Source organism: Hydra viridissima, unplaced genomic scaffold, assembly GCF_058129835.1.
Source record: "Hydra viridissima isolate aposymbiotic clone 2 unplaced genomic scaffold, HvirCarnegie_v1 scaffold_2, whole genome shotgun sequence".
NCBI lineage: Eukaryota > Metazoa > Cnidaria > Hydrozoa > Anthoathecata > Hydridae > Hydra > Hydra viridissima.
The window spans coordinates 14,518,451-14,531,930 of NW_028324301.1; the positions used below are offsets into that span (position 1 = coordinate 14,518,451).

Sequence of the window (13,480 nt, forward strand, 5' to 3'; positions counted from 1 at the left end):
AGAGATACAAAAAAAAAGGTCATCAATGGTATAGATCTAAGTTTAATTATAGAAAAGTTGATGGTTGAAACAAAATCATGTAGTTTTTATGACTATAGAATTTACAAAAGTAGGTTTTTAACACATACACACACATACATACATACATGCATGCATGTATGTATGTATGTGTGTGTATGTGTTAAATTTCAATTTTATAATGATATCTTTTTTACTTTTAGCTTAAGTGAAAGATGCTTTTTAGACTAGTTGCTTTACCTAAAAGGTGTTTAATTGTGTTAGTATTGGTACCTGTTACTATCTTGATAACAAGCTTATACCTTACAGTGATGCCTGTTAACACCAGGAGTGATAGTTATATGACAAGTTTGAAGGATTTTATAAGAGAAGATACTTCTTTTCAGTATTTGAGTGTGAAGAATCTTAAAGAAGTCAAAAGAGAAAAAAAGCCAAATCTAGAAGTTATATGTATTCCACATTATCAAATAAACCCTTTTAGCAAAGATATAATGAGTTATATGAAAGACTTTGGTGATATAGACTGTCAATATCCTAAATTTTTATTTGTTAATTTGTTAAAATCAAGAAATATTAATGTTACAAGTTATGGTATTCAACATTTATACAGTAAGCCAATTATATATGACATTGAACAAAAGTACCAGTTTTCAACTCAGCAAAACTTTATTGAAACACACTCTGTTCTGAAAAAAGGTAAAATTAATTTAACAAAGGCAAATATTACTTGATATATTTTTTTCTGAATTATTTACATTATACACTTTTGAAGACTTTCATGTCTGAATATATATATATATATATATATATATATATATATATATATATATATATATATATATATATATATATATATATATATATATATATATATATATATATTAGAGAAACTTTTTTTCAAGTTTATACAAGTTATATTTATATCTGCATTGTTTTTTACTTGCACTAAAATTCTTTTATATAATAATCCCTAAGATAAGTGGCAATATTTTAGGATATTCTGGAGCTCTCCGTAACACAGCATCAAAGCATTGTATAATACCTTTAAGCTATGTTAAAACAGATGATGAAATATATTTGATATTTTCAAAAAATTGCTCATCCCATAAAGCTGTATTTACATTTGAGAGTAATGGGATAATCAGACATAATGTAAGATTCATTAACTTTTCGTTTTATTTTTGAATGTTTTTTAAATTTTAATTGAGTATTGGTGTGATAATTCTTAAGGTAACCAGCATGTGCATTGGGTTGGAACGTTCAACAGATAAGACTTTAAGTAACAATGTTAGGTTAGTTTTGACATCAAGTTGTGTTACTACTTTTGACATTATGCACAAGAGTTTAATCAAACATTCAACTGAAAATGATGAATACTGTATTCATCCGTTATGGGGAGGTGAGCCATCAGAAGGACAACAATTATGTCTTTACAAAATGTGTAAAAGTGAAAAAAACCTACAGTATAGCTTTTGGACTGCAGGTAAACACTTAATTTTTTTTTTTAAGTATATCAACATTATGTCCTGTGTTTAAAACTCTAACTTATGAGTTTATCCTAATAATCAAAGGCTCCCTTTTTCTGCTCTTTTTTCTCAATCTTAACATAAAACTCATTAGGTGTTGAAATTTTCATTTTATTTCATTTTATTTTTATACTTTTTAAAAAAAAAAAAGGAGATGAAAGATATTAATATTGGTATGTAACTATATTTCAATCAATTTGAAGAAAACTTTGTGAGACACCATCTCTAATTTTTCTAATTTTTATATATCATTAACTGGATTATGTAAATAGTTAAAAGTTGAAATATCAGACTGCAGTTTAGAAATGATATCCTTAGATCAGTGCAGCAGTTTAGAAATGATATCCTTATATAAATTATATCTTTATATCAGTAACCTGAATGGTAAAAATAGACAACTTAAAAAGCCTTAGAACATTTTTCTAATTTTCAACAAGTAACTCAATTTTTCTAGAGCTATTTTCTAGATATTTGTCTTAAAAGTAATGATTTTCGTTAACTGGTATCATATTAGAAAATACATTTACAAGTCAAAAATGCTTGAAATCTTCCAAAATAATGATAAGCAGTTTAAGCCTTTTAAAAGACTTCAATATTAAATCAGGGGTATGAAAGAACTCTATGATAAACAATTTTTATATAAAATTTTAAAAATTGTAGGTTATTTTTGGTATTACTGCTATGTTAAGTATTTTCCTTCGTTATTATTATTATTATTTTACTTCGCTATGGTAACTGAGAAAAATTTTTTTATGGTTATTAGACCAGGAACCCAAGAAAATGTGCTTTAAAATGCTTTATTCAAATCAATCAATATGATCAAATTTAAATATGTTATAATAAAGATTTTAACAGAAACAAAAACTTTTATTACTTGGTTTGGTTTTTTACTGAACAATTATTCTTTTAGTTGATATTTTTAGTAACTGCTTAATTCAATACATCTTGCATCTTTCCTTAGGAAAACAATTTTAATTTGGTCATAGTGCAGTAAATAGTGCATTAAATATTTAAAAAAATAAAGTATATTTAATGAATTTAAAAAATACACAAGTTTGTCTTTTACATCAAAAATCTTTTTTTCAAAATTCTTTTATATTTTCTTAACAATGATAACATATTCAATGATGTAGTTGATAATTGAAAATAATAATATATGATAATTCATTTCATCTTTTTTTAAGTAAGGTAGGAATAAAGTCCTCTAGTGTTTTTAAGATTAGGTTCATGTAATCTGACAATAATGTCACAAACTGGATATCAATCTATATCTTTTGTTGGGTCCTTGAAATAATTGCCTAAATAACTCAAAGAGAGCTCACCAAAATAATTCACTAATACCCAATCATTAATACTGATAACATTATTCATTGATTTTTGTGTATTAACACAAGTATCTTCCAGCATGTGAAAAAATGTCAAAGGTACTGCTCATTGATGTTACATAAGCTTTTAAACAGTATGATTGAGATAAGAAATAATGTTATAAACACCTTTAATAACAGGAACTTACTCATGTTGTTTAGCAAGTACTTTATGTGTAATAGCAGGTTTAGCAAAGTTTTGTTTTAACAAATCCTTTTCTATACAATTTTCTTTTTAAAAAAATGTTTATATCAAAGCATACAAAATTATAATTTTTTAATTGGAATTGACTTTTTACAACTAAACATAATATAACCTGTTTTTATTATCTTTAAGTAAAAGTCATTGTTAATTCAAATTTTTTTGAATATTGTGGTATAAATATATCTATTTTTATACTTGCTGCTTGGAGAATTGCTTTAGTTTGGAAAAATATGATGACTGAACTTTATCTTGTATGATAAATGAAAAATTTTCAGCAAAATTCATTTGCATGATACATTCATTTGGCTTCAGGTTTTCTTTGAGCTGTTTTAAAAAACATGTCTAGGATATGCTGACATAATGATGTTTTGTCAGTTCATATAAGTTGTCTATCAACTCTTCTAGAAACTCATAAGGGCTTTTAACTATTGTTTCTAAGAAGGACTTATCAGTCCTCAACTATTGCTTATACAGTATCAGACAAAACATGGTGGACAAACTCAAATTTAGAACAAAAGTTGATCAAATTCTAAAAAGAACTAGTAAAACAATTGTACATATTAATTTTTAAATAGTTCATTATGTTCTTAACAAAATTTAAAACGTTTGAATCATACTAAGAATCACAAAAAAAATTTATAACACATTTTTCTCAACAAACTACATTTTTCCTTGGACAAAACAAGGTGGACAAATCAAAACGAAGCTTTTTTTTATAAGATTTCATTGTCTTTATTCAATTTACCGCATTCTTTTGTTTTCACTTTTATCATAACATTACTCTAAAATAATAAAATAGGTTTTGGAACGTCTGGCCAATTATTTTTTCAATTAAACTAATAATAGATTTAACTCGTGATATATGGGGTAAATTGCAACTTAAAATGGCTTACGACAAATTAGGAAGTGCTTTACGTGAAAATATTGTTAAAGATTTTAAATGCGGAAAACGTCAAGCTCAAATTTGTAGAAAATATAATATAGCTAAATCGACTGTAAGCAAAACTGTCAAATCATTTGGATCTCGTGACTGCTATAAAACAAACCATTGGGGCGGACGTCCAAGAAAAACATCACAAAGACTAGATCAAATAATTGTTAAAGAGCTTAAAAAAGATCCATTTTTGTCATCCACAAAATTAACCGAAAATCTTGAACTACAAATCTCTGTAATCGCACTGTGCGACAAAGAGCTAACGAAGCAAAATTATTTTCTCGAATGCCTGCCAAGAAACCGCTAACTTCCTTTAAAAATAGAAAGCTAAGACTTGCGTTTGCCAAAGCACACCAAAATTGGACTGTAGACCAGTGGAAAAACATACTTTTTAGTGATGAATCAAAATATAACCTTTTTGGAAGCGACGGCAAGAAGCGAGTCTGGAGACCAAAGAACACCAGATTCAATACTAAATATACCAAGAAGAGTGTTAAGCATGGAACGTCTGCTATGAGATGTTTCTCAGCACTAGGAACTGGTCCTATACACAAAATTAATGGAATTATGGACCGCTTTGTTTACAAAGATATAATGGAAGATGTTATGTTACCACATGCTGAATGGGAGATGCCCCTAAAGTGATTTTTCAACAGGACAATGATCCCAAACATACCTCAAAAATTGTAAAACAATGGTTCAAGGACAAGAATATCACCAAAGTGGAGTGGCCTGCACAAAGCCCTGACTTGAATCCCATAGAAAATATGTGGGAAAAAATTGACAATAAGATTGAGCGTGCAAATGTGAAGACCAGTGAGGAATTATTTGAACAAATCGAGAAGGCCTGGCGAGAGGTTGATATGAGAATTGTTGACTCATTAATTGCGTCTTTGCCTCGAAGAATGAATGCAGTAATTAAAAGTAAAGGAGGTCCTACCAAATATTAAGTTAACTTTTGAAGGTTTTTGAAAAATAATAAGTTAATTTTTGTATTTTTTTGAATTTTCAGTCGATTTTTTGAATGTCCACCTTGTTTTGTCCAAAGAAAAATGTAGTTTGTTAGGGAAAACATGTTTTAAAACTTTTTTAGCGATTTTTAGTATGATTCAAAAGTTTTAAGTTTTGTTAACAACATAATAAACTAAATAAAAAATAATATGTTCAATTGTTTTACTAGTTTTTTTTAGTTTTTGATCAACTTTTGTTCTAAATTTGAGTTTGTCCACCATGTTTTGTCCGATACTGTAAGTTATTTCATTTGCTCATTCCTATACTAGTTTGTTTAACTTTTTTTCAATTCTCTCTTCTCACACTCATGAAATACACATGCTTTATTTTCCATTGAACATCCAGCAACAATACAATGCTGTTGCCTTAAAAACGTAAACAGTGTTAGTCCCACCCTTTTTCAATTTAAAAACTTTAATTGAGTTTAATTGTTATTGAACTTACTTACAACTTTATATATATTTATGTTGGAGAATAAGTATATAAATTTTTATTGAAAAATATTTATATAATTTTATGTTGGAAAATATGTATATAAACTTATGTTGGAAAAGTAAGTTCAATAACAACTCAACTCAATTAAATTTTTTAAATTGAAGATAGGCATGAATACTTGTTCTATTGGCATTGAACTAAAGTTGTCATAAAAATACATAATGCAGTCATTCCTGTCATTCCTACTTTTGCTTTAAATTATTCCTGTCATTCCTACTTTTGCTTTAAATTATTAGCAATTCAGTCAATTAAATGTGTAAATTGCAAGTATCACATTTAAACAATTATGCAGCGCTTTATATAGTTATTAGCCCTTTGATTTTGTCCTTATTCAATATAACGACCAGATCAGGGAGGAAGCAACCAGATTAGGGTTGTGAAAAAGTGCTGCCATTTCTGTTATGAACATGACAAGTTTAAAATATTTGTGTTTTTAGATTTTAGGCCTAATGCTCTTACTTGCTATTATATTATATTAGATTAATTAGAATGTAGATGAATGTACTATATATTTTTGGATATATTTGATTTCTAAAATGTAACAAACTACTCATATTTTGCCTATTTAATGCAAGAAACAGTAGCTAATCAGAAAGCTATTATTTAAAGACTTGTTGATGAATAATACTATACTTAGTTTCATTTTGCCATTTTTTAGCATTTTTCAGAATTTTTCCAAAGCTAAGAAGGTATATATTTTTTCCAATATGATACTAGTTAATAAAAATCATTAGTTTTTAAGACAGTGATATCCAGAAAATAGTTCTAGAAAAAATGAGTTACTTGTTGAAAGTTAAAAAAAAATTATAAGCCTTTAAAGTTGTCAACTTTTAACATTTAAGAAATTAAGGGTTACCATCCAGTAGTGTTTATAAGGATATATTTCTAAACTGCTGCACTTAGAAATCTGAAATTGCAACTTTAACTTATGTGTATAATGCAGATAATCATGTGTAAAAATCAAGAAAATCAGAAATGGTGTTTCACAAGCTATTGGTTAAAATATAACAATCTGATCCAATTACTTGTTAACAAACCTGCAAAGTGAATAGCCTCAAAAACAAAAGCAACAATAGAAAAAATTTTAAAAGTTAATCATTTTTAAGGCTAAAATATTATATATTTTTTTACAATAATATTAAAAAATATAGTTGCACAATACCTAAAGTTATTCATAGCTGCTGCTCATGATATTGCAAAGTTGTTCAAGAAAATGTTATTTTCTTGTTATATTATAAGTTAAGAAAATAGTATAAGTGTAGATAATATGCAAATGGCAAGGATTAATATAATTGTGCACATTATTTTGGAATTTTTTTACTTGATAGTATTTAAATGTCCAGTGAAAAAAGTCTGTAGCATAATTTAGCTGAATATCTTAAACTGTAACTATTAGCTTGTATATGTTAAACTGTAACTATTAGCTTGTCTTTGTAGTGAGACATTTGCTAACAATATGGGTAGTGGAAAATGTTGGTAATGTGGACACTGATCATATTATAATCAACTTGATTAATTGTATTAGTTAACTAGTAACAAGCGTATTTAAAGATTTATAAGAGATCAAATACTTTGCTGGAGAGCTTTCAATATAGTAAAATTGATGTGAGTATAGTTAATAAAATTTTTTGAACTTTTTTGAAAAAATTACTCATAAAATAAGCAAAATATCTCTTCAAAAATATTTTTGTTTAAATATAATTAACTTGTTACTAAAATTCTCTCTCCTAATATTGTTTTTGTATGTCATAAACATGATATATTATTATCGAGCTTTTCATTTTTAAATAATCAAGAAACTATTAAAATTTTTTATTATTACAGAATATGCCAAAAACATAAAAACTAGCAAAAACATTCATCTAATCAGTTGCAGAACTTTTACATTACACAAAGAGTTTATGTCTGCAGAAGCTACTAATTGTGAATTTCCAGTACCAGTGGCTACACCTAATCATCTCTTTGATTTCTAACAATTCACAATGCATTTCAACCATATGACTGTAGTTTGTACAACTTCTCTGTGGGCTTTTGTGCCAGTCCTAAAAAACTGAGAAGTAATCAAACATTGTTGAGAAAAAGAAAGACAACTCTCTTGAATACATATAAAAACAACTTCTTTAATGCCAAGAAGAAAAAGGCTTTAAAGGATTCAAATAAGATTGAAGTCAGAGAAAAAAAGAAGATTGAAGCTGCAAGAAATAACCACGTGAAAACTACTAGGAAGGCATTACAACACAGGGTTACAGCAAAACAGAATAAAAGAGCTACCAAGAAGAAAGAAATAAAATGTGTGAAAAAAATAGTAATTATGCTCCTTGTAGTGTATGAGGAGTTAGTCAAGAAATAAAAACTGACCATGCTGAAAATTGGCTGTAATATTTCTCTTATGAACAATGGTTTCAACAGAGCTGTGCTTAAGAATATAGGATTATTGATGATGATGTTATATTTACATATGATTAAACTAGTCTATTATTGGTGCTAATTTAATTGCAACGAAAGTCTTTTGTATTGATTTATGTGTCACAAGCTTTTACTATGGTTATTTAGTTTTGTTAAGTTGTTGTTATGTGTTACCCTGGTGCTAAATTGTTCTAAAATATATCAATATAATGGTTTTCTGATTTTGACCAGACAGATTCTAGTAGATGTCTTTTAACTGGTTTTCTGATAGCAAATTGACCAGACAGATTCTTATAGATGACTTTTAACTGACACTAGTTTCACAAACTTTCCCCATTTTTGTGATGTTTAACTTCTGTAATTATTTTTTTTTATTTGTTCATTCCTAAGTGTCAATAATTCAACCATAGATATTAAAGCATGAACAATATAACAGAAATAGCACCAAACAAAAATATAACAGAAATAGCACCAAATAGTTACATTGATGATTTTACACATGTTTGAATTTTTCAATACATTCTCCAATAAATCTTATAGTTGTTTAATTAACTTGTAATACAGTAAAAAAAAAAAAAAAAAAATACATATTTGCAAAGATCCTAGAAAAATAAACAGTCAAAAGTATTTCAAAATATGTTTACATAAGAGGAGAAAGTTTCATTTACTGAAGTCATGCAAGTAAAATACAGTTTTAGATCTGTAAAAAATGACAATGCCAGATATATTTCTGTTTCCTCATTCATTTGCTGTAAAGCATTAAAATGCAAATGTTAACAGGGCTTTTAAAAACACACAGAAGAAGAAGTTAGATTATTATTTGGTCATTAATTAATCATTTTCAACATGCTTCTTTGCAAACTCACTAAACAAATTAGTTACATTATTAAGTGCAAAACTTTTTGAAAACATTTTGAGAAAATCTGGACATTAAGAAAACTTTTTTAATGGATTTTTTTCTCTTGCAGACATGTCTTTGGGTTTTGTTTATCTCAGGGTAATGTCTCATTTTGTCTTATGGTCTTTTTTTTTTTCTATATCGATAGTATATGTGTACATAATAGTGCATGTTTATATAAAATATGCACTATTGAATACTCAGGCATCTTGACTTTTGATGATTTTTTAAGTTTTTGTTATAATTTTTGTCATTTATTTCTGAGACTTATTTAACAAATTTATCAGAAACAACGAAGTGTTTAACACATTTATCTGAAACAACAAAGTATGGAAACTATGAAAATCTTTAGAATTATTTCTTATTGTGTTTTAATAAAGAAGTGGTGTAGAAGTACACAAAAAAGGTTTTTACAAAATATAAAACAAGATTATTTCTTTACTCCTTTGTTAAATTACATCTAAGGAAAAAAATTTGAAACTACAATCTTCTTAGAATCAAGAGTGCATTTTTTTGATCAAATTAAAAAACTTAGTTTGTGCTAACTGAAATCCATTACTTACATAGTAGCAACCCTACCAGCACATGCTTATTAATATAAATCAAATTTGCTTCTAGATCCTAACAAAAAGGTATCTGACTTGTTTCCCTTGCAAAGTGAGATGAATATGGTAGAAGTGGTTTTCTCAGATGAATCAAAAGCCCCTTTTTTTTTACTCTCTCTTCAACCTAAAGATCTACCCTTACCATCATCGCCTATGAAGCCAAACATATTCATATTTACATTAGACGAAGCATCAGCAGCACATTTGCAGAGAAAGCTAAAATTAAGTTTTAAGTTTATTCTCGAAGAGATGAAGATGATTGATTTTAAATACTATACACCGCTATCAGAAATTTCTGAACAGAATTTGTTTGCAATTTTGACAGGTATTTAATTCACTTTTTGGAAATTTTCTGTTTTAAAATTGAGAAAATTAAATAGTACGGTTTTGCTAAAAAAGACTTAACTTTGTATTTTTATTTTTCTTATTATCAGATAAATGGAAATGGTGTTCAAGTTGTAGACTTTTATTTTTGTTGTTGTCGTTGTTGTTGCATTTTATTGATATTTGACTCAATATTTTATCAGTATTTGGCCCATATCATTTTAGCAAAAAAAAATAAACAAATATATTATTGTTACAAAGTTTTTGATTTCAGGTTCAATCAACGGATCCGAAGAAGATTTGTTTTATGTTGCAAATAATCTTCATTATGCAACTTTGTTCAGCTATGATGATCCGTTTTACTATACCTCAAGTCATGCTCATCACAGTTCGCTACCTTTATTTCACGCCCTTAAACAGTAAGTTTTTTGGCATTTAAGCTACGAACTTTTAATGTAAAAAGTGTTTTTACTTTTTATTCTTGCATTTCTTATATTAGTTTTAATATTTATTCATAGTTTTGATATTTATTTTCTTATAACAAATAGAAAAATTAACGTTGCGATGCACAATTATTGCATTACAAACATACCAGTTTTCAAACCATCAATTGACTATCTTTACTCTCTCATCGATGCATACCCCAACAATCCAAAGTTCGCTAGTATTGTTTTTAGTTTGATAACCAAATCAAACTTCAATGCGCTGAGCTTTATAGATAATGCATTTAAAGTAATGCTAAAAGATGTAGCAAAGTTAAAAAACACAATTATAGTCATTAACACCATTAAAGGAAGTTTTACAGGAAAACTTTCCGAGTTATCCCAAGGGATGCTCGAACGTAAATCACCATATTTGGGTATTTATTTCTCCGAAGATATCCGAGATAATTATAAACTGGATCAAAGCAGACGACAGCAGTTAACAACTCCATTTGATTTGCATGTGACTCTCAAATCTTTTTTGTTTGCTAGTAAATACAAGCACCCTTACGGAGTGCCATTGAGTGAAAATGCAGCTCCTAGAACCTGTGAGAATGCCGGTATTCAAAGATCTATGTGTCCTTGTAGCTAAAAGACTGACACTAAAATTAGTTTTGCATTTTCTGGATTTGAGCTTCGAAGTTCTGACTAACAATAACTATATATATCCATATACATATATATATCCGAATTTGAATGTTACTTTTTATTTGTATAATGAATCAATTTTAAATGTGTGTATATGAAAATATATCGTTTAAATTGACGTTCCTGTTAAAACTTTTAGACCACTTGTAAAATATAATTATTTAATTTTGTAAAAAAATTTTTATCCACTTTCCATTTTTTATAAATCTATAGTGATGTATTTGCCATTATTTTAAATAAATATTTATTTGCAGTGATAATACTTGTACTTTGGAAAAAATATTTTTTGTAAATAGAAAGTGCTTAAGGAAATCGCTGCTAAACAAAAGTGTGTGAACTGCTTTTTAATTGTTGTCTTCTTTTTTTTCTTGTTGCGTAAAGCAAGTTATAGTCTAGAAAACGGTTATTATATGTTAACTAATGCTAGTTAATAAAATTCATTTTTGCTTTCTGTACAGAAAATGCATGCTATAAGTATAATTCAATGTCTTTTCCGGTTGCTTCTTCTGTCTTTTCCGGTTGCTTCTGTCTTTTCCGGTTGCCGGTTACAAATTCCTATTACATGTTTATTTTTTATTTTATACATTTAATTTGAATTGTAAATATAAGAAAATCATTTTCGTAAAAATAGATTTATGAAAATAAATCTGGAAAATTACTCAAAGTTTTTGCTGATAAAAAGGCCCAAAAGATACATTAGCTTTTTGTACCCCATCGTAATAAACTAAAACCTTAGGAGCAGACACTTAAAAAGAAACAATTTTTTAAGGAGCCACCTTAACAGACTAGCGTTAATTTGTTTATTTTAAAATTTTAATGGTAATTACTTTTAGAAACTTGATCACAATTTAGTTAAATATATTGTTCTGATCAGTTGGCACTTCACATCATAAATGTACGTTAAATGCTTAATTTTTGTACATATCTAACTCCGCCCGAAAAAATTGACTTTTTGGTTAAAAACCTCAGGTTTAAATGGGTTCAATATATTTAGCAAATCCTCTCTTAAAATAAAATTCTCATCATTACTTTAAGTAATGTCTCTTAAAGTTAATCTTTTTTAAATTAACATTATCCCATTTTCCAATCTTTTAAGATAAATTTTACAACTTTACTGTAAGAGAAGATTTGTTAAATACACTGAAAGTTAAAGATTCTGATGTGTAAAGTAAATATGCAATATTTAATTTACAAGAAGATCTTTTTCGTGTTTTGTTTTGTCTTAGAAAGTCTATGCCGTTGTAATTCTGCAGCATTCATTTTAATTATTTAAAGAAAACAAGTTCAGAGACTGTCTATTTCATTGTTGCGATAATTTTATAAAACCTGAGGAAATTTCTGCTTGGTTTTATAAAATACTCTCCTGCAAGTAACACAGGACTCTTGACTGATTAAGTAGAATAATTTTTTTGTTTGCGATGAAGGTAAATTTATAATCCTAAAGTCTTTAAAATTACTTAGCTGGTTGTGTAGTGGTGCAGCATTTTTTTCCTCAAACAATGTTATAAAGTTGACAACATCAGAAATATCTTTTCGAGTCTATAGTCTCATCCTAGCTCAGAGCTGGCTTTCTTGATTTGCTCTCTTGATCGTTTCGCAGATTGCTTTAAAGAGGCTATTATCTAGAGGATATTTTTTATTGAACTTTATCATAGATAAAAGGATATTCGTGTCCCAAAGTCATTATAAGTTGGTAGTGCTAACTTCTCCATTTTCCTAGCTTCTTAATATTTTATCATTAAAATTATTGGTTTTTATTCTAGTTTAAGCCTCCAAAATAAGTAAAAGTAGGTAAGTTTAAATAAAAATCAGTTTGATTTTTATGAAACAAGTATGATTTTTTTTTAGAAATAAAAGTTATACTGAGTTAAAGACATTAGCTTTTATTGATTTTTTTTTTAATTGTACAGTATTTGGGGAGTTTTCTGTCGTTTTTAATGTTTAGCCCAACATTTTCTATTAAAATTGTGTTAAATTGAAAGAAGAGATTCCGCAGTTTTAACCTCTATGAAAAATTCTTTTGAGTTCTGTAAAGGTTCCTTGGAGACAAAGCGCTAACTCAGCCAGCTTTTCCAGGATTTCTGAACCCTGGAAGAATTTCGATCCAAAACTTATTTATGGAGGATTTTGAATTTTTTTTTCTTTCTTTCTTTTTTTTTTTTTTTTTATTTTGTAAGGACTAAACCTTTTCATGAGACCAAAAAAAGTCGTCAACGAGTAAGTTAACATTGATAGATAAATGAAGATTTTCACCGAATCGAGACAATCAAAAATTAAACTTGATTCAGTTTGCGTCTCTTTTTTAGAGACTTGCTCAAGTTCATCCATGCGAAAGCTTACGAACGGTCAAATGAACTCATTGCAATATTATTTAAACTTTGTTGTTAAAAGTGAAAGCTTCATCTTTAATCTGTTTCTTTCTCCTTCGAAAGTTTTTGTTCCCTTTTGTTTTCTTCTTTTACCGTCGCTGAAACGTAAGTGAGACCTCGACGATTTCCAACAGTTTGAATTCAGAATCCATTTCAAACGACTTTAAAGATGATTTCTCGATTGTCTTAATGCTT

At 27.7% G+C, this 13,480-nt stretch overlaps 1 protein-coding gene across 4 annotated transcripts; it reads left to right on the forward strand.

The window, feature by feature from the left end:
- Window positions 1-186: 186 nt before the first annotated feature.
- Window positions 187-11,264, forward strand: LOC145192423 (uncharacterized). Of its 4 annotated transcripts, XR_016450052.1 has the most exons (7): window positions 187-714; window positions 1,013-1,170; window positions 1,249-1,501; window positions 6,991-7,158; window positions 9,476-9,787; window positions 10,061-10,205; window positions 10,335-11,264. XR_016450052.1 is itself a non-coding variant. In XM_090079597.1 (6 exons), exons 1-6 carry the CDS (start codon window positions 234-236, stop codon window positions 10,858-10,860), a joined length of 1,875 nt encoding a protein of 624 aa, XP_089935723.1. In that variant the 5' UTR covers window positions 187-233; the 3' UTR covers window positions 10,861-11,264. The 4 variants fall into 4 exon arrangements, 2 of the variants coding, with proteins under 2 accessions (XP_089935723.1, XP_089935724.1); XM_090079597.1 differs by lacking the exon at window positions 6,991-7,158; XM_090079598.1 differs by lacking the exon at window positions 6,991-7,158 and having other exon boundaries at window positions 10,761-11,264.
- The last annotated feature ends 2,216 nt before the right edge of the window (window positions 11,265-13,480 follow it).